General features: G+C 53.8%; 1 protein-coding gene across 8 annotated transcripts in view; it reads right to left on the bottom strand.

The window, feature by feature from the left end:
• The window catches only part of CARD14 (caspase recruitment domain family member 14), a 35,470-nt gene extending 13,134 nt beyond the window's left edge, over positions 1-22,336 (bottom strand). For 2 of the 8 annotated variants that reach the window (XR_002940301.3, XM_024350732.3), the window contains exons 1-11: positions 17,216-22,335; positions 14,209-14,439; positions 13,068-13,205; positions 11,651-11,976; positions 7,577-7,744; positions 6,249-6,368; positions 5,213-5,338; positions 4,643-4,792; positions 3,496-3,612; positions 715-857; positions 425-519 (exon numbers count right to left, since the gene is read on the bottom strand). Coding sequence is in view for 7 of the 8 variants with exons in the window: in XM_024350732.3 (XP_024206500.2) it covers positions 425-519; positions 715-857; positions 3,496-3,612; positions 4,643-4,792; positions 5,213-5,338; positions 6,249-6,368; positions 7,577-7,744; positions 11,651-11,976; positions 13,068-13,205; positions 14,209-14,439; positions 17,216-17,411 (1,810 nt within the window). In the remaining variant the exon portion in view is untranslated. Of the gene's footprint in view, positions 1-424; positions 520-714; positions 858-3,495; positions 3,613-4,642; positions 4,793-5,212; positions 5,339-6,248; positions 6,369-7,576; positions 7,745-11,650; positions 11,977-13,067; positions 13,206-14,208; positions 14,440-16,572; positions 17,188-17,215 lie in introns of those variants that run through there. The other 6 variants (XM_024350734.3, XM_063799422.1, XM_024350726.3 and 3 more) reach the window with 4 other exon arrangements.
• Positions 22,337-22,906: the final 570 nt, after the last annotated feature.

Genomic DNA, 22,906 nt, shown 5'->3' with positions numbered 1-22,906 from the left:
CCTCAGGGCCAGCGCCTGAGAGATGCTCCCCGCAGGTAGATGTCACGCTGTGCCTCGCCTCAGCCTGGCACCACTAAGCGACCCTGCCTGCTGCCTTCTGAAACCACTGGGAAGCCCAAGTGTTACAGATCAGAGCGGGGGCTGGGTGCTGAGCAGGGCGTGGATCAGACACAACTCCCCTGGCTCTAGGGAAAAACACAAGGACGCCAGCAGACAGAGCGCAGCCGGCCTTTGGTTTATGCTGGCTGGCAGGCGGGACTTTCCCAAAGTGCAAGGTCGAGGCCAAGGTCAAGGCCCAGGGCAGAAGTTGAGCTCTGCTTCTATCTGCCCTTTCCCTGGAGAGAGGCCCCGGCTTTCTCATCAGCTCCCTGCTCTGCCCAGGGGAGGTGGACTGCTGTGGAGGTTCAGGGTTGGGCGCGCTCACCTGCCGTGTCTAGGAGCTCATAATCCAGGTGTGGGTCGCCTGCCTTAGCTCCCGGCGGGGCTCCCGGGTCTCCCTCCGGGATCTCCAGGCAGCTGCTGCAAAGCACAAGCAGCAGCAGGCTCAAGCTGCATCACCTGCTCCCTCTGAGTCCCCACGCCCCAAGCACTGGCCCCCAGCACCTGCCAGCTCTGGGGCATCGAGGGCAGGAGCTGCTGCCTGCAATATCCAGATGCCCTGAGGTCTAGGTTGGTGTCTCTGGTGAGTTGCCAGGAAGGACCCCAGTGCTCTACCTGAAAGACCAGGGTTCTTCCCGGAAGTCCTCGGCCACCCGCTTGTACAGGGACTGCTGGCTGGGGGGCGCGGGGCTGCTGGAGCGGAAGCTGTCCACCAGCTCGCGGCTGGACGTGGCGCTCAGGTCCGACAAGAGCTGAGACTGGAGGAGGGAGGGCAGAGGTCAGTGGGGCACGCACGAGGACACCCTGGGACTCCTCCCTTGCTCCCCCACGGTGTAGAGAGAGCCACAGTGAGAACTGACTGGAGAGGAGGCAGGAGGGGAAAGAAGGACACACATGGGGTCACATGCACTGAGCACCTGCTGTATGCCAGACACTGGGGTCACATGCAATTAGCACACAGCACTGACACATGCTGTATGTCAAGCTCTATTAGCTGCTTGGCTTAGTTCTCACGATAAATCTGTAAGGTGGCATTGCTGTCCCATTTCTCCATGTAAAGTGATACAGTTTGGCCGTGTGTTCCCACCCAAATCTCGCCTTGAATTGTAATAATCCCCACATGTCAAAGGTGGGACCAGGTGGAGATAACTGAATCATGGGGTCCGTTTCCCCCATGCTGTTCTCGTGAGAGTGACTGAGTTCTCACAAGATCTGATGGTTTTATAAAGAGCTTCCCCCTTTGCTGAGCACTCATTCTCTCTCCTGCCGCTCTGCGAAGAGGTGCCTTCTGCTGTGATTGTAAGTTTCCTGAGGCCTCCCCAGCCATGCTGAACTGTGAACTGTGAGTCAATTAAACTTCTTTCTTTGTAAATTACCCAGTCTCAGGTATGTATGTATCACCAGCATGAGAACGAACTAATGCACAAAGCAACTGAGGCCCAGAGAGGTTGAGTTAGTGACTAGGGAGGGGAGGCCGCACTCAGAGTGCACACTGACAAATGTGACGTGCGAGGCGCTGAGGCCACCAGATGTGTGGGGTAGGTCTGAATCCCGCCCCTTCTTTCACTAATAAGTATTCCTGGAGTAGCTACTATGTGCCAGGTCCTTTGACAGTGTCAGATGTACATCTGAGGACAGGCACTGTCCTTGGGGTGGGGGAACCAACGGGCGCCCGTGGACCAGTGAGGTGGAGTGAGGCATTCCAGGGTTGTGGGCAACATGGGCAGGGCAGGGAGGCCAGGGCGGACTCTCTGGAGGAAGTGGCACGGACAGAGGAGTGAGGTGGAGTGTGTGTGTGTTGGGGGCAGGGGGCACATTCCAGACAGAGAGAGCAACAGAGCAGTGGCACGCAGAGACCCCAGGAAGTAGGAGGCAGTCCCCCTAGAGCAGCCAGATTAGAAAGCTGGGGCAGGAGGAGAGTGGCTGGAGGGCAGCTGATCGGTCAGTTGCCCACGAGGCTGGTGAATGAGGATGGTGTGTTCTGGCGAGCAGAGCTGCTGGGACCCAGTTCTGAGCACCTGAGGTCCCTTCCCTCCCTGACCCAATCCACCCCTGGGGAAGGGAAACACGGCTGGACTCTGTCCTGTGGGGAATGGGGGGCACAGAGGGCGTTAAGGCAGATGCGAGAGTCGATTCAGTTGAAGGTTTGGACTGTCCTGGGCCAGAGGCCCAGCACTGACTGTGAAATCTTCCCTGTGTGTGCACTCAGTGTTCTGGGGAAGATCCCGGCCTCCCCCAGCTCTCTGAGTGGCCAGGGGGCAGGTGAGCCTGGGCCTGCTGCTCTTGGGCCACTGATGGGATGGTCCAGGAAGGAAACACCAGGTCCACCCCAAGGCATGGCAAAGGGATGTCAGCCTCGCCCGCCTCTCACCCTCCCTCCCGGCTCCCGGCATCCTGCGTCACTGGGGCTTTGACCCCCAGCATCCTCGTGCCACATGCCCATTATGGTGGGACCACCTCTTTATTTTGCCAAAGGGTGAGGGCAGATGCCAGGGACCTGAGGCTCCAGAAACCACAGTGAGGCCGGCATCCCAGGGACCATCTGTGCCAGGTTGAATCGGGTCCCCTGGAAACTCATGTCCGGGGACCGTCTGTACCAGGTTGAATCGGGTCCCCTGGAAACTCATGTCTGGGGACTGTCTGTGCCAGGTTGAATCGGGTCCCCTGGAAACTCATGTCTGGGGACTGTCTGTGCCAGGTTGAATCGGGTCCCCTGGAAACTCATGTCTGGGGACTGTCTGTGCCAGGTTGAATCGGGTCCCCTGGAAACTCATGTCTGGGGACTGTCTGTGCCAGGTTGAATCGGGTCCCCTGGAAACTCATGTCCACCCTGCAAGCTGTGAATGTGACCTTCTTTGGGAATAGGATTTTCAGACGGGTACCCTGTCAGCACTTTGACTTTGGACGTCTGGGCTCCAGGACTGTGACAGAATCAACCTCTGATGTTTAAAACTCTCGCAATAGGGCCAGGTGCGGTGGCTCATGCCTGTAATCCCAGCATTTTGGGAGGCTGAGGCTGGCAGATCATTTGAGGTCAGGAGTTCAAGACCAGCCTGGCCAACATGTTGAAACCCTGTCTCTAGTAAAAATACAAAAATTAGCTGGGCATGATGGCAGGTGTCTGTAATGCAGCTACTTGGGTGGCTGAGGCAAGAGAATCGCTTGAACCTGGGAGGTGGAGGTTGCAGTGAGCCGAAATCACATCACTGCACTCCAGCCTGGGTGACAGAGGAGACTCTGTCTCAAAAAATAAAATAAAATAAAACTCTCATAATCATACCAACCTCTTCCCTGTGGGGACAGGGTGGAAGGAGGCCCACTTTCATCCTGACAGAGAGGCCCCTGGGCTGGCCCAGAGGGTCAAGGCAGTGAGGGAGGCGGGAGGAGCGGCCGTACCTCTGTGGAGCTGACGAGGCTGCAGTCGCTGTCGTCTCTGGGGCAGATGGCATGCATCCGCATCAGCCGCTGCTTCTCCCGTGGACAGGGCTCCCTGGTCCTGGCTTCCTGCTTGAGCTGCCAAAAACAGGCCAGACAGGCTGGTTAATTCAGGAAAGGTTCCGCTTTGAGGCCCGTGGAGTTTCTACCAGGTCAGCACCACCCATTTCACCCTCCCCGGCAGTTTCCTCTCGTCAGCTTCCAGGGAAAACAATTGTGTCCCTGTCCTCCGAGCCCATCACAGGATCACAGGCGCTGCCAATCAAAGAGACTGAAAGAAACCAGCTGGACACACAGCATTTCATTTCTTTTAGAATATGTGTGATTTACTAGTTCTACGAATAATGTATAATACACACACATACATACACACACAGAAAATTGGAGGAAGGGAAGTAGAACCAGTTAGAGAAGAAAATAAAATCCACCCGTCATCTCACACTCAGAATGAGCACAGCCTGCGTGTTGGTGCCTGCCCCGGGAGGGTTTTTCTCTGCGTGCACACATGTGTTTCCACCGTCGGTGTGGGACGCTTGCCATGCAGGGGGTGAGGAAGGAAGGGCCGGGTGGGTTCCGCATGCGGAGGGAGGAGCTCCTTTGCCTCCCCGGGGGCCTGGAGCTGGAGCTGCCTGCCAGCCCAGAATGAGAGGCTTTCTAAGAATTCTGGCTTTCTGGGAACACGCTCCCTCCGTTACATGTAGGTCTGTCTTTCCACTCTTGGACTCTGGGCTTTTAAGCATTTCAGGAACACAGCATCTACACTGCAAATGGCTGCCTGTGGACAGCTTCAAACGCCACCTGCCACATCCATCACCACACTCCACAGGTTCCAGAACCTTCCGCTAAGCTCCCCATTCGATGATATGGAAGCAGACTCTACTTGTCTACTGGGCACCTTCGAGGTTTCACGGCACCATCCACGCGTGAGAGCCAGTGTGTCGCTCATCACAGTGACACTGGGCCGTCTCTGCAGGTGCCGCGTGTGGCCCAGCCTGGGACCCTGCCTGTCCTCCCAGTGCCTCCATGGGCCACCCTGGAGCCCAGCTCTGTCCCACTGTCACCGCAGCCCCTGCCTGGCCTCCAGCTCGGGTCAGCCGGGAACACTCACCACACCCGGAGGCTCTGCCTGCAGCTGGCGAAGCTGTGTGCGCAGCTCGCAGACCTGGTCCGTCAGCTCGAACACCTGCCTGCGGAGGGAGTCCTTCTCCACCAGGCTCTGGGAAATCTCCCTCTGAGCACTGTCCCTCGCGGAGTACGCCTGTGGGCCAACACGGGAGTAAGGAGGCCGCGCCATCACCACCGGGGAGCCTCAGCTAGAGGAGAGCCCTGTTTCTAGCCTGCGCTCATCTGACATCCACTAAATGGCCCACGCTGAGCTGTGCAAACTTAAGATTCATTTCAATTCATGTTCACATGTGCAGTGTTGATAAAACCCAGTATTTGGGGTGTACTTTCTCAGTGTCATGTACCAGGAATAAGAGCAAGAAGGATGATAGAGACAGCGTGTGGACAACAGGCCTGGAGGAGTGAAGAAACTTCGTGTGGACCAAGGAAAGAGCCCCTGAAATCTGGGACCAGCTGCCATCAAGGACAGGGAGCCACGAGACTGTCCCCGGAACCAGCCCTCACCTGGGGAAGCAAGCATGGGGTGGTGGGGTGGGCCTGGCCTCTCAGGTACCTGGTCTCGCTCCTTCTGCAGCTCGCACACCTGGGCCTGCAGCGCGTTCACCTTCTCCCTGTAGAGCTGGCAGGCCATCTTACTCTTCTGGAACTGCAGCAGGGTCTGTTCCTTCTCTTCCCAGTACTGGACAGAGTGGGACACATGGACCGTGGAGCTCAGCAGCTCTGAGGGTCTGGGCTTAGAAGGGGGTCGGGGAACCCAGGGGTGGAGGGAGGGAGACAGTTCTAGGGATGAAATAAGGTCAATTCTCACTCGTCTCTCTCTCTCTCTCTTTTTTTTTTTTTTTTTTTTTTGAGACAGAGACTCGCTGCGATGCCAAGGCTGGAGTGCAATGGCGCAATCTCGGCTCACTGCAACCTCTGCTTCCCGGGTTCAAGTGATTCTCGTGCCTCAGTCTCCCTAGTAGCTGGGATTATAGGCACACACCACCAGGCCCAGCTAATTTTTGTATTTTTAGTAGAGACAGGGTTTCACTATATTGGCCAGGCTGGTCTGGAACTCCTGACCTCAAGTGATCCGCCCGCCTCGGCCTTCCAAAGTGCTGACTACACGCGTGGGCCACCGCGCCCGGCCTCGCTCGTCTCTTAAGTGCTAGATTTCGAGGTACATCTAGAAAGTTGCTTAGGCTGATTATATCTGAACTAAAACAATGAGGGGATGTTGCATGCATAGTTGTGTTTTGCTTTTTTAATGTCCCAGAAAAACAATTTTCCCTCCCTGTCCTCTTCTCTTCTACCGTCTCCTTTCCTCCCCGTTCCCTCCTCACCTAAGTCCCTGGCTCTCCCCGGGGCCCGGGCCCTGAAATCCCCTGCATTTGAATCACGCATCTGCCTGACCATGGTCTTAGCTGTGGGGTGCGAGTCGGTGCTTAGGGTGGCGCTGACAAAGGGACAGATGAACAGGCCGACAGATTCATTCAGCAAAATTATGTGAGCTCGGTGTGGATGAAGGAATCTGGCTTCCCCACAGACCTGTCCGCACCCCTGAGACAAGCCCCAGGAGGGTCACAAGGGAGGAAGGGGTCACACGGCACCTGCTCTCGCTGCCTCTCGGCAGCCACGGCCCGCTCCCGCAGCGAGTGGATGCGCTCCACCAGCTCCTGTCGGCTCCCCCGTGCCTCGTCCAGGCTCTGCTCCAGAATGTCCTTCTCCGCCTGGGGCAGAGAGAGGTCAGCTTGGGGTGCTGGCTTCCCCAGAGGCCTGCCCTAGGCAAGCAGAATCCCGAGAAGACGGCGGCAACTGCACGGTCAGGTGTGTGGACGGATGCAGTCTTACTACTCTACACCGGGCAGGAGAGAAGCCACGGAAAAGCCACCCATCACGCCTGGGAAAAGTGCAGATTCATGGCCAAGGAGAAGGAACACAGGAAGCTGGCAACCTCTGAGGACACCAGTTCCTCCCTTTACCAGGTCAGCCTTCTCCTTCAACAGATCTACCGGCAGTTTCACAGCAAGGGAGAAACCAGCAGACAGGTCATTCCCCTCTGACACTCACTTCCCAGGAAGGAGCTTATAAACAGGGACACAATCCAGGCTGCAAGATGGCCAGTGCCCTGGGCCCAGTGAATGCTTATGGAAGGAATATCTCAATAAATACCAATCTACTGAGAGGGGCCGAGGAGGAGACGCCAAGGGTCATTGCTCACTCACTGCTCCGCTTCAGAGCCCCCCTCTCTCCAGTGTACCTGAGGCCCAGAGGGCGGAGTCTTTCCAGGCAGAAAGGTTTCTTTCCCCCATCCTTAACGCGAATCGCATGCTTTACAATTGGCCAAGTCCACTCCAAAACACAGTCGCTGCAGTAAACCCACCAAGTCGGGCATTGTGATGCACCTCCAGCGGCTTTTACTTTTATTTGTTTGAGACAGGGTCTCCCTCTGTCGCCCAGGCTGGAGTGCAGTGGCGTGATCTCAGCTCCCTGCAGCCTGAAACTCCCAGGGTCAAGCGATCCTCCCACCTCAGCCTCCCAAGTAGCTGGGACCACAGGTGTGCACCACCATGCCTGGCTACTTTTTGTATTTTTTGTAGAGATGGGGTCTCGCCATGTTGCCCAGGCTGGTCTCGAACTCCTGAGCTCAAGCTATCTGCCCATCTTGGCCTCCCAAGTGCTGGGATTACAGGAATGAGCCACTGTGCCCAGTTCCAGCTTTTAATTCTGTTCCAGCAGCTTTTAATTCTGCCAATTTTGGGGTCTGGGGAACAGCAGGAAGGAAGGAGGTAAAGAGAAAGTGGGTGAGATGAGTCACTAAATTTCATCTCTTGTTCTTAGCCTCACCTTAATTAAACCACCTGTCAGAAACCCCACAGCCTGGGGGCCAAGCCCCCAAGGCAGGAGGCTGCTCTCTGCTGGGGGGACCGGAACCTACCAGGCTGAAAGTCAGCGAGCGCAGTTTCTCATTCTCCTCCTTCAGGCGGTTCAGCTCCTCATCCCTGGACTCCTGGTGGCTGGCCGTCCTCAGGGACTGCTCTTGCAATTCCAGCTCGCAGGAGGAAACCATGTTGGCTCGCTGCAGCTCCTGCTTCAGTAGATACAGCTGTGCGGTGGGGAGGCGACAGGAAGGGCGATGGAAACAGCTTCTCCCCTGATCAGGAGCTGGGGGCATTTCTCACCCTTCCTCCTAATGATGCTTTTAGCACTCAGGGGGCTTCCTGCCTTGAGACTGAAAAACCCACGAAAGGGTTCACCTAATGAATAGTCCCAAATATTCAACTGGGGCTGGGAGGACAGAGGCCTTTCAGCTCTGTTTTATAGATGAGGCACCGCGGTTGAACTACATCCAGGGTTAGGGTCCCAGGAATAGACCAAGAGGCCTTGATAACCAACTCCTGGATCTCTACAGCTGAGCAGCCGGCAGTGATGGCCAGCATGCTCCCCGGCTTCCCTGCTTGTCCATATTCTGCTAAATACATCAAGAAAGGGAATTTGGAGTCATGGAAGTCAGTAAGAAGTAAGAGAGAGGAAAGTCAGGTCGGAGGGGTAGACGTGCCTGGGAACGCGGGACCGGGGCTGTTCAGACAGCAAAGCTCCTGTGTTGACTTGCCCTGGCCTTCCAGGGACTATCCCACCAGGTCCTGCTGGCCTCCTTCCTCTGGACAGCAGCCCAAGAGAAACTTGGAGCTCGAGCCATGGGCCCGGCCTCTTCCTGTCCTGGGTGTGGCAGCCCTGGGGAGGCAGGACTTTCCCCGTGAGGCAAGCCCGGGAAGTCTGCACGTCGGGGTGGGTGCTGGTGCTCACCCCTGGGCTGTGGCCAAGAAGGACCTTTCCACCTGGACTTTCCCCTCCCGACACCCGGTTAGCACATTCTCAATTCACAAGTTCCCAGCTCCTGCAATGGTCCAGCTGGGCTGGGCATGTCACCGTCTACAGATTCAAAAAGTAAAATCAAGTCAGAGCTGGAAGGGAACAGGAAAACATGAGACTGAAAGTGAACCAGAACAAATAAACCGAATTCTATTTCCAACAGACACCATAACCACAAAGAAGAGAGAGACAGACAGACAAGGACAGAGAGAGCGAAGATACAGTGACTCACAAACACAGTGTTTGATTACAAACCCTCAGCCTTGAGCAAGATTGGCTGGCGGGGGGAGGTGAATTACAAACAAGTCCGGCACCCGTCTTAGTGGGGCTGTTAATGGCAGTGGTATGGGCAGAGTGATTCTGAAACTATTTGAGATGTGCTGCAGGACTGAGCACGGGTCTGAATGTGCTGGTGACGCTGGGAGCAGCATTCCCCCTGGGGAAGGAGCACACACGTACGGAACAGGAGAAGGCAAGAAAAAGCCGCAGGGCATGGGTTGGAATTAGAGGTATGGGTGAGAACCCATGATTTCTGAAGTATGCACGTGAACTATATGTATACTTCCATGCATATGAGTATGTGTGTGTACACAGACAAGTATGTGTGTGCATATGTGTATGTATATGTCCATATGTGTGTGTGTGTTTCCTAGCTCTGTCCCCTGAAAGGGCTGAGAAGCAAAGACACCCTAGTAGTGATGGACACACCTACGCCCACATCTTGTTCTCTAAAAGGAGGCAGGAGGCCGGGCGTGGTGGCTCATGCCTGTAATCCCAGCACTTTGGGAGACCGAGGTGGGCGGATCACCTGAGGTCAGGAGTTTGAGACCAGCCTGGCCAACATGGCAAAACCCCGTCTCTACTAAAAATACGAAAAATTAGCCAGGTGTGGTGGTGAGCGCCTATAATCCCAGCTGCTTGGGAGACTGAGGCAGGAGAATTGCTTGAACCCGGGAGATGGAGATTGCAGTGGGCTGAGATGGCACCACTGCACTCCAGCTTGGGTAGCAGAGTGAGACTCTGTCTCAAAAAAACAAACCAAAAAATAAAAATAAAAAAAGGAAGTGGGGCCCTCAGAGAATGGGCTGAGCCTGGATTTGGGGTAGGCCGGGTACAAGATGACCCTGGAATATCTTGTGAGGCCAGAAAAGAAGTTGGTGCTCCAAAAACAAGGGACCCGTCTTAGGACACGGAGCTGGTTGAAGGGTTCCATTGGTCACATCTGGGTCCATTTGAGACCAAAATCATTAAGGACAGTGAGAGGTCAGACCCCTGCAGAGTAGGAACCCATGAACTGTGCCAAGAATAGAGTCAGCCACGGGAGAAGGGAAGGCAGAGGCCGTGGGCAGCAGCAAAGTGGGCTGGCCTGGTCCAGAGTCAGCCACGGGAGAAGGGAAGGCAGAGGCCGTGGGCAGCAGCAAGGTGGAGCACTGGCACGGTCGTCATTCACAGCTCCCAGGGTAGGGGCCAGCTCCCGCCAGAGTCACCACGGCTACATCCTGGGAAATGTCCACCAGGAGCAGGGTGCTTGCTGGTCTCAGCGCCCCACACCCGAGATATTTATCAGTTGCAGGGAAGAAAAGAAAGAGCCATTCTGCAGTAGAGCAATTGGCCTGCACCTTGACAAATGGTGGACGGTGACGTCCCCTGTGAGGGGCGACAGGACCTCGAGAGCCCTTGAGGAGATGCCCTGAGTCAGGCCAGCACCCCCCGTGCAGGGTCCCGGCCAAAGAACATAATTTCTGTATACATGTGGGAAACACAAGACAAACCCCAAATGAGAGGTCGTCTATCATCAAAGGGAAGGGGTGGGGGCTTTAAAGAGGGCCACCTCATAATAGACAAAGAAAGGCTGTGGGCTGTTCCCAAATGAAGGTGGCTAAAGAGAGGAACAGCAGAACACAGGGCCCGACCCTGGGCTGGGGGAAAGGCTGTGAAGGAGTCACTGGGACAGATGATAAAACCAGAACACAGGCGGATTGGATAAAAACAGGGCGTCCATACCAAAAAGACTGAAGTTGAGAACTGCACTGTGGCTATATAGGGGCAGGTGCTGATTTTCAGGAAGTAGACATTGAAGGGTTTGGTGGGGGTAAAGGGCCACGAGAGAGTAAAAGTACAAATGATAAAGCAAGGGTAGGTGGGTATTATTTGTACTATTTTTATTTGTGTGATTTAAAAATATATATTTGGAATTATTTCTAAATAAGAAGTAAAAAATTAAAAACAAACAACAAATGTCATGATTAAAGGCAAAGCGCTGGCCAGCGCAGGGGCTCACACCTGTAATCCCAGCACTTTGGAGGCCGAGGTGGGAGGATCGCCTGAGCCCAAGAGTCTGAGACCAGCCTGGGCAACAGAATGAGAACCCCCATCTCAAAAAAAATTGTTTTTAATTAGCTGGGTATGGTGGCACAATCTGTAGTCCCAGCTACTCGGGAGGCTGGGGATCACTTGAACTCAGGAGTTTAAGGCTGTAGTGAGCTAGGATTGTACCACTGCACTCCAGCCTTGGTGACAGAGCGAGATAGTGTCTCTAAAAAATTAAAAATAATAGTAATAATAATAAAGGTAAAAAGCAAATGCCAAAATGACAAGGAGTGCACATCCTCAATATTTTGAGAAGCCTTACCAATCAGTCAGATCATCATCCCCAAAGAAAAGTGAGTGAAACACACTGAGTTTCAGAGGCCTCACTTGAGAACCCTCCTGCCCTCCCCGCCTGAGTCCAGGACCAGCTGAGAAGGACAAAGGAGGATGACAGAGGCCGACTATCCCATGTCACTGCCGCAGCTGGGCAGTGGGACGTAGGCGTCCCTACAAATATGCAGCCCAGAGTGTGTCCAGACCTGCCCAGGCGTCAGCAGGACGGGCAGTTCACAGACAAGCCAGCCAGGCCACGGGCAGCTACTGGACGAGGCACACCTTGCCGCCATGCAGGCTACACAGAGGGGCCTGGGTGGCCTCCTGGGGAGGGGAAGGATCAGCTTCCCGGAGGGGTCTCAGCCAAGGCTCTTGGGGCAGGGAAGTGTTAGACAAGGAAGAGGGGAAAGGAGTTCCAGGGAGATGGACCAGCTAGTACAAAGGCCTGGGGGCAGACGGCAGCAGGGTCGCGCCGGGGTGCAGGGTGTCCCCCTACCTCCTCCTGCAGGCTGCGGCAGCGTGAGGCGGCCAGCTCCTTCTCCTGCAGCGCATTGCTGTAGTGCAGCGAGAGGCTGAGCATCTCGTCCTTCAGCCTCAGCACCTCATGGAAGTGTGCGCTAACCTCACGCTTCATGCGGCTGTGGTCAGCCTCCAGCTGGTGCAGGCCCTCGGCACGGGTCTCGGCCAGGCCCAGGTGCTCCTGCAGCTGCTGGCACCGCCGCAGCAGCACCTCCTTCTGCCCCTTTTCCTGGTTCAGCTCCTCCTGCAGGCTGCCGATGGCCCCAGCCAGGCACTCGGTCAGCTTGGATGTCTCCATGAGACCTGTGGGCAGATGGGCAGGTGAGCAAGTGAGCAGGTAGGGAGGTCATAGGTGGGCAGGTGGGTAGGTGAGCAGGTGAGCAGGTGGGCAGGTGAGCATGTGGGCAGGTGAGCATGTGGGCGGGTGAGCATGTGGGCGGGTGGGTATGTGGGCAGGTGTGCAGGTGCACAGATGGGCCGGTGGGCCGAGGCATGACTCCCATGCCCCCACAGCCTTGCCCAGACTCCCCAGCAGGCCCCCAGCTTTAACCTGCTGGTCTCCTTAAAAGCTCCTGGACCTCAAGCAGACTTGGTCTTTTGGTTGAATAAACAGCGTGACTCCCGATTTTGGCACGAGGGTTACCCACTCTGACCTTCCCCGTGAGACCCCACTGTTCAGACCTAATGACCCTCCTCGGTAGCTGAAATGCACTCACTGCTAACTCATTTTAACGTTATCCTGAGAAAAAGATAAAAAAAAGAATACGAATCTGCGTACTAGAACTCTAAAGAACATAAACACACACCGTGCTGGAACACAGGGAAAATGGTCTATTCTCCACTGTTTTGGGTCGTGTGAGTCCTGCTCCTGCTCCTTTCAATACCTAAATCTTTCAACAGCTACTCCAGGGAAGCCTAGAATTACTCCCTGAAGGAAAATGGTGAGCAGTGCACAGAAGGCTCCGCGGCCCTGCCGAGGCCCTGTACCCTCTGGCCGGGGCCGCTCTGTCGCCTCCTAAGAGCTGAGGCTGGGCCGTTCTGGCCCCTCCAGCAAAGCCGCAAGGTTAAAGGTGGACTCCAGGAGACACTCCCTTGCCCTTTGCTTGTGTCTCTCCAAGCAGATTCTCCCCACCCCACCGCTCAGGGGTCTCCTTTTGGCACTGGGTAACTAAGGACCGACCCTTTAGAGTCAAGGCCCAGGGGCTCCTTATCCTATCCAACCCCAATACAGTGAGGGGGTTCCTCACCCTCAGAGTGCTGGGGCTGGGACAGGAACTGCAGCCTGGAGGGAAGGGGGAGTAGGGCAAATCGGCAGGTAAGCGGGGCACCTGGGGTTACCAGGAGCCTGAGGTTCCTAGAAGTGCCTGCCAAACCGTCAAAGTCAGAGCTCTCACCGCTAAAGTTGCTGAAGTCAACATCAGGCTGCAGCCCGGTGACCAGGGTGTAGACGTCAGGGTTGTGGAACTTCAGGCTCTCCAGGAAGGCGATGGCCCCGTTCTTCCCTCGAGTCTTCAGCAAATCCAGCAAGTGCCCTTGGGAGGCAGAACCGTCTGTCTGGGCAGAACCCAGCGACCAAGGGGGCTGGGCTCCCTGACTGGCTTCCCCACGGGGGAGAGGCCTGGGGCTGGGAAACCCCCCGCACATGTAAGAATCGGGAGGTGAAAGCGGTTTTGCGGGATCTGCCAGGTGGGATGCGCCCTCACTGTTCTCACAGGCTCCCTTTAACCACATGACCTCAGTCAGACTCAAGAAGGGCAAAGCTGGCATTTATCGAGCAACTACTGCAACCCCAGTGCTCTGGCGAGTGTGGGGGGACCGGGACAGGGTGAGGAGGTGGGTCCCTGCTTGCAAGCACCTCCCTGGCAAGCTGGTGGGTGATGCAGACGCAGGGTCCCACCACGGTGCTGTCAGCTTTGGAGCTGCGCACAGAAAGCAGAGTGGCACCCCGGGGCTGCGGGGGACAGGTCCCAGAGAGCCTCGGGGCCTTCCACGCCCAGGGCCCAGAGCCCATCTCTCTCAGCCAGAATGACCAGCGTGCATCAATCTCTCCTGTGTTTGGGGTTCGTACGCCAACATGCATGAACATTATCATGTTGACAGCTACCACCTACTGCCTGTTTTCTATGGCCCCAGCTTTGCAGTGACTGTTTTATAAACAGTAACTCATTTGCTTCTCCTAACAACCGTATACAGTAAAGCCATTACCATCCCCATTTTTTAATGAATAACCACTACTCGGAACATCAGAACGGACTCCAGAGACAGCTGTAGTGGTGTGAATGGTGGTTCCCCTTCAAAGACACATCCACCTGGAACCTGTCCAGATGACCTTTTTTGGGAAAAGGGCCTTTGCAGATATAAGTTAATGATTTCAAGATCAGATCATCCTGGTTATCCAGGTGGGCCCTAAATGCAACAGCAAGTGTTTTTATAAGAGACAGGACGAGAAGAGACCCCCCGAAGACAGAGGCAGACAGTGGAGCCATGTGGGCCGTGGGAAGCTGGAAGAGGTGGGGAAGAGGGAGCCGCACTCACCGGCCCGCATGGCGCTGTTGGTGAGCCTGGGGCTGTGCAGCACCTCCTCCTCGTCCAGCTGGCACAGCACCTTGGCCTGGCGCAGGTAGGGGGTGAGGCGGCTGGGGCAGATGCAGCGTACGATCCTGTGGCGGTGGCTCTCCATCATCTCCCACAGTGTCTCCTCGTCCAGTGCCGTGAGTGCGGAGTCCCTGCGGCACAGTTCCCCCATGGCTGGGCGCTGGGAGGACCCTAGGAGGGGTGGCCATGGGGGTGGAGTTGTCAGGGAAGCAGGACCCCAGGATAGCCAGGGTGACACTGTTTTAAAATCAACTCCATCGTAAAATTAGCAAGGCGCACTCTTTGCCAGTCAGAACCCACAGTCCTGAGATGTTTATGGCAGAGGAAGCATTCCAGTGGCCATTTGCCATTCTGGTTTCTCCCTCTGTGTAAGATTGAGTGCCACGGCCCCACCTTCTCTACCGCAATCCTAAGCAATAAAGTCACTAAATCACACTTTGTTGTGTCAGTTACAGCTTTTTCTAAAAAATTAAAGTAAATAAATACTTTTTTTTTTTTTTTAGAAATTCATCTAAAATAATGGTAGTAGGCTAGGCGTATTGGCTCACGCCTATAATCCCAGCACTTTGAGAGGCGAAGGGGGAAGGATTGCTCAAGCCTAGGAGTTCGAGACCAGCCTGGCAAATATGGTGAAACCCTGTCTCTACTAAAAATACAAAAATTAGTCAGGCATGGTGGTATGCACCTGCAATCCCAGCTACTTGGGAGGCTGAGGCAGGAGGATCACTTGAGCCTGGGATACAGAGGTTGTGGTGAGCTGAGATTGTGCCACTGCACTCCAGCCTGGGTGACAGAGGGAGACCCTGTCCCGGTAAACAAACACACAACCAAACAAACAAACAAATAACAGTAGGGGTGCTGCACTTTGGAAATGCTGCTTTATATGTTCTTTATGAAAGGTAATTTTCATTAGAAGCAAGACTGTCGGCTTCTCTAGAGCCGAGATTGTGCCACTGCACTCCAGCCTGGGCAACAGAGCAAGACTCTGTCTAAAAAAACCAAAAAAAAAGTTCCCATTGTTTTCAACTACCCAGCAGGTGGTCCCTTGTTTGCAGCGGCCCAGGACAGTGACACAGAGGACTGCGCAGAGGACTCCACTTGAGGGAAATGTGCTGGGGAGTGACACTGGGCACAAGTGCCTCGCAGAAGACACTTCAGGGTAGTAACGGCCAGCACGGCTCGGCTGCGGGGGGTGTGGGCTTCCAAAGATGGCGAGGCAGACAGAGGGTGGACAGGTCCCTGAAAGGGCTGAGCTGCAGCTGATCTGGGGCTGCCACCAGGGCTGATGTCCCAAGCCCAGGTCTGTCTGGACAGAATACACAAAGCAGTTCGCCGTTACAGCCCGGAACACCTGCTCTTCAGGGAACATGCTGGCTAGTGCAGACTCTAAGAGCTGTTGGAGGTCCTCAGCCGTCACCTGCCCAGCCTCCCATCCCAGTGAGAGATGAGCTGTGTCCCCCACTGTGCCCCTGCCTGAGCCCCTCTCTGGCATCAACATAAGGCCATTAGCCCATTAATCCATCTAAATAATTTTAAAATGTTTTAAAACTGTGCACTGTTTTCAGCATATTAAAAAATCCTGCAAATAACAAATACCCTGCAAATAACAAATATCCACATATCTACCGTACGGATTCAACCATCTTGACATTCTGCACTTCAGGTTTCTTTTTAAGGAAACGCGAGGCAGATGGCGCCTTTTTGTTCTCTTCAGTCCCTCTTGCCTCCCTCTCTGGCCAGACATTCTAAAATCATTTAAAAATGATTTTTTTTTGAGGTAGGGTCTCACTCTGTTGCCCAGGCTGGAACGCAGTAGCGTGATCGTGGCTCACTGCAGCCTTGAGCTCCCAGACCCAAGCAATCCTCCCACCTCAGCCTCTCAAGTAGCTGAGACCGCAGGCATGCGCCACCATGCCTGGCTTATTTTTTAATTTTTGTAGAGATGGAATCTTCGTATGTTGCTCAGGCTGGTCTCCAACTTCTGGGCTCAGGTGATCTGTCTACCTCAGCCTCTGAAAGTGCTGGGATTACACTCCAGCCTAAAAATGATATTTTAAAAATCATTTCCTACAAGTGGAAGTGTGTATAAACAGTACATAGCATCTTTGCGTGATACTTCATGCAGACAGCAGCTTTACCTCAACAGTGCCTTCAGTGTTAGCTGGAACTTCACAGAAACTATCGTTCTGTGCAAGGCTGTACGGCTTCTGAGGTTTCTCATACTGATACATGCAGCTTGATACATGCACGGTCCTTTAAACTGTGCACGGGATTCAATGATATGAATAACCACAGTGGACTTACGCTCCTGTGGGAGGATATCAGGTTGTGCCTAATTTTTCTCCACTGCTCACAGAGCTGCAGCCACCGCCTTTGTTAATCTCCTGGGCACAGGTGGGAGCGATTCCTCACAGACCCATGAATTCCTGTGACTTGATTCTTTTCATTTGGAATGAGAGACTGGACCACTGGAGACAGATGCCTCTTGCAGGGATCTGTATGCTAAAAATACTTGAAAATCGGAGCAAATCAACACCTGTCATCTGAAAAATGGAAAATGGGCTGGGCGCAGTGGCTCATGCCTGTAATCCCAGCACTTTGGGAGGCCAAGGCGGGCAGATCACCTGAGGTCGGGAGTTTGAGACTAGCCTGACCAACATGGCCGAACCCTGTCTCTAAAAATACAAAAATTAGCCAGGCATGGTGACAGGTGCCTGTAGTCCCAGCTACTTGAGAAGCTGAGGTAGGAGAATCGCTTGAACCTGGGAGGCGGAGGTTGCAGTAAGCTGAGATTGCATCATTGCACTCCAGCCTGGGTGACAGAGTGAGACTCCATCTCAAAAACTAAAAGATAAAAATAAAACATGGAAAATGATCGTTGGAGAGTTGTGTGTGCAGGAGCAGCGCCACGAGCCGTCCCAGGAGCCGGGTATCCGGAAGTACTCACCAAGGTCCTCAGGTTTGCTTTTGCAGGAGCTCCGTGCAGCAGGGTGGGGTCCACAGTCCCCGCAGTGTCTCCAAAGCCCAGTGTGGTGCCAGCTGCCTCCTTTCTCTGCGGGCTGCTGGGTGGGACGGAGCTGGGCAGAAGGAAGAGCCTGAAGCCAAAGCAGCACCAGGTGAATGGACCGTGATTTCAAAGCCATGTGACCTGTTCCAAAACTCAAAGTTCGGTCACAACCACCGCAAGCGGCGGGGAAAAGACGTCAGACTCGGATCCGGGAAATAACTCGACGGACCTTTGACCCCTGTGGTTTTCCCAGTAACTATTGAAGCTTCCTTAGCGCTTGGAAGCAGACTTCTAGAATGGACCTGGGCTTTGAACCCTAGACTACCAAGGAGAGTTGACAGGCGCAGTAGTTATCCAAAGCACCCACAGGCCTGTCTGCGGCTCCCCACAGGGCCAGGCCACTCGTACCCTTCTGCTGAGTCTCCTTGCCCCGAAGGAAGAACAGCTGGAGAGGACAGTGACGGGCACAGAGGCCGGGGTGGGCAGGTGAGGAGGAGAGGAGAACCAGCCGAGGGCAGCTCTGCCTCATTCCTTCTGATCTCAGTCCTGTTTCTCACTGGAACAGGTGATTGAGGCTTGCGAGTCAGGGTGTCACTGATTGTGGCCCCCCCTAAAAGAATGCTGAAGCCTTGACCCCCAGTACCTGTAAATAGGACCTCATTTGGGAATAAGTCTCTGCCAGCGTAATCAAGTTGAGGTCATTAGGGTGGGCCCTAGTCCAGGGATGGGTGCCCTTATAAAAGAGGAGAAGGGCTGGGTGCAGTGGCTCAGGCCTGTAATCCCACACTTTGAAAGGCCAAGGCGGGCAGATTGCTTGAGCTCAGGAGTTTGAGACCAGCCTGGGCAACACAGTGAGACCTTGTCTCTGCTAAAATCTGCTAAAAAAAATTTTTTTTTTTGAGACAGAGTCTTGCTCTTGTCTCCCAGGCTGCAGCGCAATGGCACAATCTTGGCTCACTGCAACCTTTGTCTCCCGGGTTCAAGCAATTCTCCTGCCTCAGCCTTCTGAGTATCTGAGATCACAGGTGCATGCCACCATGCCCAGCTAATTCTTTATTTTTAAGTAGAGACAAGGTTTCACCATGTTGGCCAGGCTGGTCTCGATCTCCTGACCTCAAGTGATCGGCCTGCCTCGGCCTCCCAAAGTGCTGGGATAACACGCATGAACCACTGCACCTGGCCTAAAAAAATTTTTTTTTAATTAGCCAGGTGTTGTGGTGCACACCTGTAGTCGCAGCTACTCAGGAGGCTGAGGTGGGAGGATCGCTTGAGCCTGGGAGGTGTAGGTTGCAGAGCTGAGATAGTGCCACTCCACTCCAGCCTGGACGACAGAGCAAGACCCTGTCTTAAAACAAAAAGAAAGAAGAAGAAGAAGAAGAGGAGAAGGGCCCTAGACCTAGACACCCCATGATCACCCCATGTTGGCAGAGGCCGAGACTGGAGTGACACGCCAAGGGTCGGTGGCTACACTAGAAACTCAAGAGAAGGCATGAAGCAGACCCTCCCTGGAGTCTTCATGGGGGTGCGGCCCTGTTCACCCCTGGAGTGTGGACCTCTGGCCTCCAGAACCACGAGCAAATACATTTCTGTTGTTTTAAGCCACCCAGTTTGTGGTCATTTATGACGGCAGCCAGAGGGAGCGTGCACAGGGGCAAAGGCGATGTGGAAATTGTCCGTCCATCTACAGGGATGCGCTGCCAATGGGCACACTCCCACAGAAGGCTCCTGAGCTCCTGGGCCTCCACCCAGTAGAAGCCTGCGTCGCTAGCGTCTGACTCCAAGTCAGAATGATCCTCTGCCCCACTTCAGGACCAGCTATATCGTCTGTGGAGCTCAGGGCAAAATGAAAGGATGGTGCGTTTGTTTTAAAAACGTATTCAGAATTTCAAGGCAGCAATAGCAGAGCAATAAAGTCAGCCCAGGGCCCCCACTCCAGCCCTGCCCTGCATCACTGAGGGGTCTTCAGGCCCCCTGTCTATCAGGGTGGTAGCTAAAGGTAGGGGATGTTTCCTTTACAGATGATGGAATGTCCTAAAGTTAACTGTGGCGGCGATTGCACACATCTGTGAATACACTAAAAGCATCTTAAACGGGTGAATTGTGTGCCGTATGGTTTATAGCTCTTCCTCTTTTTTTTTTTTTTTTGAGACAAGGTCTTGCTCTGTTGCTCAGGCTGGAGTGCAATGGTGCAATCTCAGCTCACGGCAGCATCCGTCTTCTGGGCTTAAGTGATCCTCTACCTTAGCCTCCGGAGTATCTGGGAATACAGATATGTGCCGCCATGCCAGGCTCATTTTTGTTGTTGTTGTTGTTTTCTGTAGAGATGGGGGTCTCACTATGTTGCCTGGGCTGGTCTCAAACTCCTAGGCTCAAGTGATCCTCCCACCTCAGCCTCCGAAAGTGCTAGGATTATAGGTGTGAGCCACTGTGTCTGGCCGTGAGTTATATCTCAACAAAGTTGTTTAACAAAAAAAAAAAGATCCAGGCTTGGTGCAGTGGCTCATGCCTGTAATTTGGAAGGCAGAGGCAGGAGGATCACTTGAGCCCAGGAGTTCAAGACTAGCCTAGCAACATAGCACGATCCCGTCTCTTAAAAAAAAAAAAAAAAAAAAAAAAACGATCCGAGAGCAGCTGGCAATCCCACCCTGCCTCCTGCTTCCCTCTCTCATCCCTGCCAGGAAGCAGGAGGAGGGTGGGCTGAGGAGGTCCCTGCAGTGCCCAGTTCTGCCCCTGCCACCCCAGGGCCAGGGCTGGGGGTCCACAGTGCGTGGGACACCGGCACCCTCTTTCCTTTCTCTTCGTTTTCAGCCTAGGCTGGGCCCCCATCCCAGCCAGGCCCTGCCTTTCAGTGCCCCCACCACAAGCGGGTTTCCTCTCTTGCCAGCTCCTGTTCTCTGCCAGGAGGTGTCGGGCAGGAGCACGTGCTCTGGGCGTTTCCCTGGCAGCCTCCTCCCTTCCATCCCCTTGGCTTCCTCATTCCAGAATCCCTGTTCACCTCAGCTGACCCTGTGACCCCCTAGGAATGTCTCTGGCTCCTGCAGAGGCGTCTGGGGTTCCCCTCACGCCTTCTTAGAGGACAACCAGTGGGTGCAGTCGCTCTGTCATGTCAAGCCCGAAGTCTCCAGGTCAAACCCAACAAAGGATCAGGGCAGCCTCCTGTACCTCCCTCCCCAGCTCCTGGTGAAATGAACCAAATGTTGCTTTTTAAAAAGTTAAAAAAACAAATAAGTGAATAAAGCAGCAACCACAAAATGAGGAAAGGAAAACAACTTTTCTGCCACAAACTGAAAAATAGCAGGCCGGGCATGTTGGCTCACACCTGCAATCCCAGAACTTTGGGAGGCTGAGGCAGGCAGATCGCTTGAGCCCAGGAGTTTGAGACCAGCCTGGGTGACATGGCGAAACCCTGTCTCTACAAAAAATACAAAAATTAGCCGGGCATGGTAGCGTGAGCCTGTGGTTCCCAAGCTACTTGGGAGGCTGAGGTGGCAGGATCACTTAAGCCCGGGAGGCAGAGGTTGCAGTGAAATGAGATTGCATCACTGCACTCCAGCCTGGATGACAGACTGAGACCCTGTCTTAAAAAAAAAAAGAAAGAAAAAAAAAGAAAAATGGCAGACAAGCCCTGAAACCAAAGGAGTGCTGCCAAGGGGCACTGGGGGCGCAGGTGCCAGCGCAACCCTTAGGGACAGACTGCGGGAAGAGAGGGCTTCAGCATCCCTCTACTGTTTGGGCAGCTGAAGAAAAGTCTAGGGAAGACAGAGAAAACGCCCCAGAGCTGCCTCCAGCTTCCCTGGGAGTCCTCAGCAGGAGTGGGGAGGGGGCTATACTGAGCCAGGAGAGAACCCAGGCCCGGCTGTCCTTCTCAGCGCAGGGCAACCACTGGATTTCTTTAATCACACATCCAGGACTAAACTACGGTGGGAATAGAGTCTTCCAGCCACCTAAGAAGATTCTTTACCCTAAGAAATAATGCAAGCAGTAGAAATCGGGGTAGGGGGTAGGGGAAGGAAGGCATCACTTTATCTTCCATGACCCTGTGCTATCTAAAATAAAGGAAGTCCAGGCGACGTGGCTCATGCCTGTAATCCCAGCACTTTGGGAGGCAGAGATGGGCAGGTCGCCTGAGGTCGGGAGTTCGAGACCAGTCTGGCCAACATGGCAAAACCCTGTCTCTACTAAAAATGCAAATATTAGCTGGGTGTGGTGGTACATACCTGTAATCCCAACTACTTGGGAGGCTGAGGCAGGAGAATCGATTGAACCCGGGAGGCAGAGGCTGCAGTGAGCTGAGATCACGCCACTGCACTCCAGCCAGGGAGACAGACCGAGACTCCATCTCAAATAAATAAATAAAATAAAACAAAATGCTGATTTTATTTTATTTTATTTTCCGTTTTGTAGAGAATGGGGTCTTGCTATGTTGGCCAGGCTCTCAAACTCCTGGGCTCAAGCACTCCTCCCGCCTCTGCCTCCCTAAATGCAATGATTACAGGTCTGAGCCAGCAAACCCAGCACTGTTGATTTTACACAATGTCACTAATTTATCAAGGTTTTTGTAATCTCTTATCTGAATCTTGGGGATTTTTTAAGAACTAATAGTTCTTGTCATTGTGAAACTGTTCTACTACATTTGGCATTCCATTATTATTTTTAACAATTAAAAAATATTTTTTGGCTGGGCGCGATGGCTCACGCCTGTAATCCCAGCACTTTGGGAGGCCGAGGTGGGCAGATCACAAGGTCAGGAGTTCGAGACCAGTCTGGCCAACATAGTGAAACCCCATCTGTACTAAAATACAAAAAATTAGCCAGGTGTGGTGGTGTGTGCCTGTAATCCCAGCTACTTGGGAAGCTGAGGCAGGAGAATCACTTGAACCTGGGAGGCAGAGGTTGCAGTGAGCCGAGATTGTGCCATTGCACTCCAGCCAGGGTGACAGTGCGAGACTCTGTCTAAAAAAAAAAAAAAATGCCGAATCTGGATGCACTGCCTATGAGTTAGCCCAGTTCCTCAAGGAGCAGTACATAAAAAATAAAAAAAATAAAAAAAAACTTTTGCCAGCAACATCTGATCTGAACTAAAATTTAAGTAAAATTAAAAGTTTACATTTCAATCACGTAGAATACGATCCCATTTTTATATAATGGTGTTAGTTTATCTCTGGGAGTCCCTCAATCTATGTGCCCATCCATCCATTCATCCAATCTGCCGATCAGTCTGTCCTGTCATTCCGTGTGTGTGTGTGTGTGTGTGTGTGTGTGTGTGTGAGTGTGTGTGCATGAGAGAGAAAGAGAGGGGGAGAGAAATGGAGAGGCAGAGAGCAGAGGGATTCTGGAACACTCCTCACCAATGCTAATGCTTGCTGTTCATGGTGGTAGATTGTAAAGAAATCTGTTTAGGCCTGGTGCGGTGGCTCACGCCTGCAATCCAGCACTTTCAGAGGCTGAGGCAGGCAGATCACTTGAGGTCAGAGTTCGAGACCAGCCTGCCAACATGGTGAAACCCCATTTCTACTAGAAATAGAAAAATTAGCCGGCTGTGGTGGTGCTCGCCTGTAGTCCCAGCTACTCGGGAGGCTGAGGCAGGAGAATCGCTTGAACCTGGGAAGTGGCGGTTGCAGAGAGCTGAGA

This window comes from Pan troglodytes, chromosome 19 (assembly GCF_028858775.2).
Source record: "Pan troglodytes isolate AG18354 chromosome 19, NHGRI_mPanTro3-v2.0_pri, whole genome shotgun sequence".
Classification (NCBI taxonomy): domain Eukaryota; kingdom Metazoa; phylum Chordata; class Mammalia; order Primates; family Hominidae; genus Pan; species Pan troglodytes.
The sequence above is the reverse complement of the archived record's forward strand: the minus strand, read 5'-3'. Positions and strand labels throughout refer to the sequence as shown.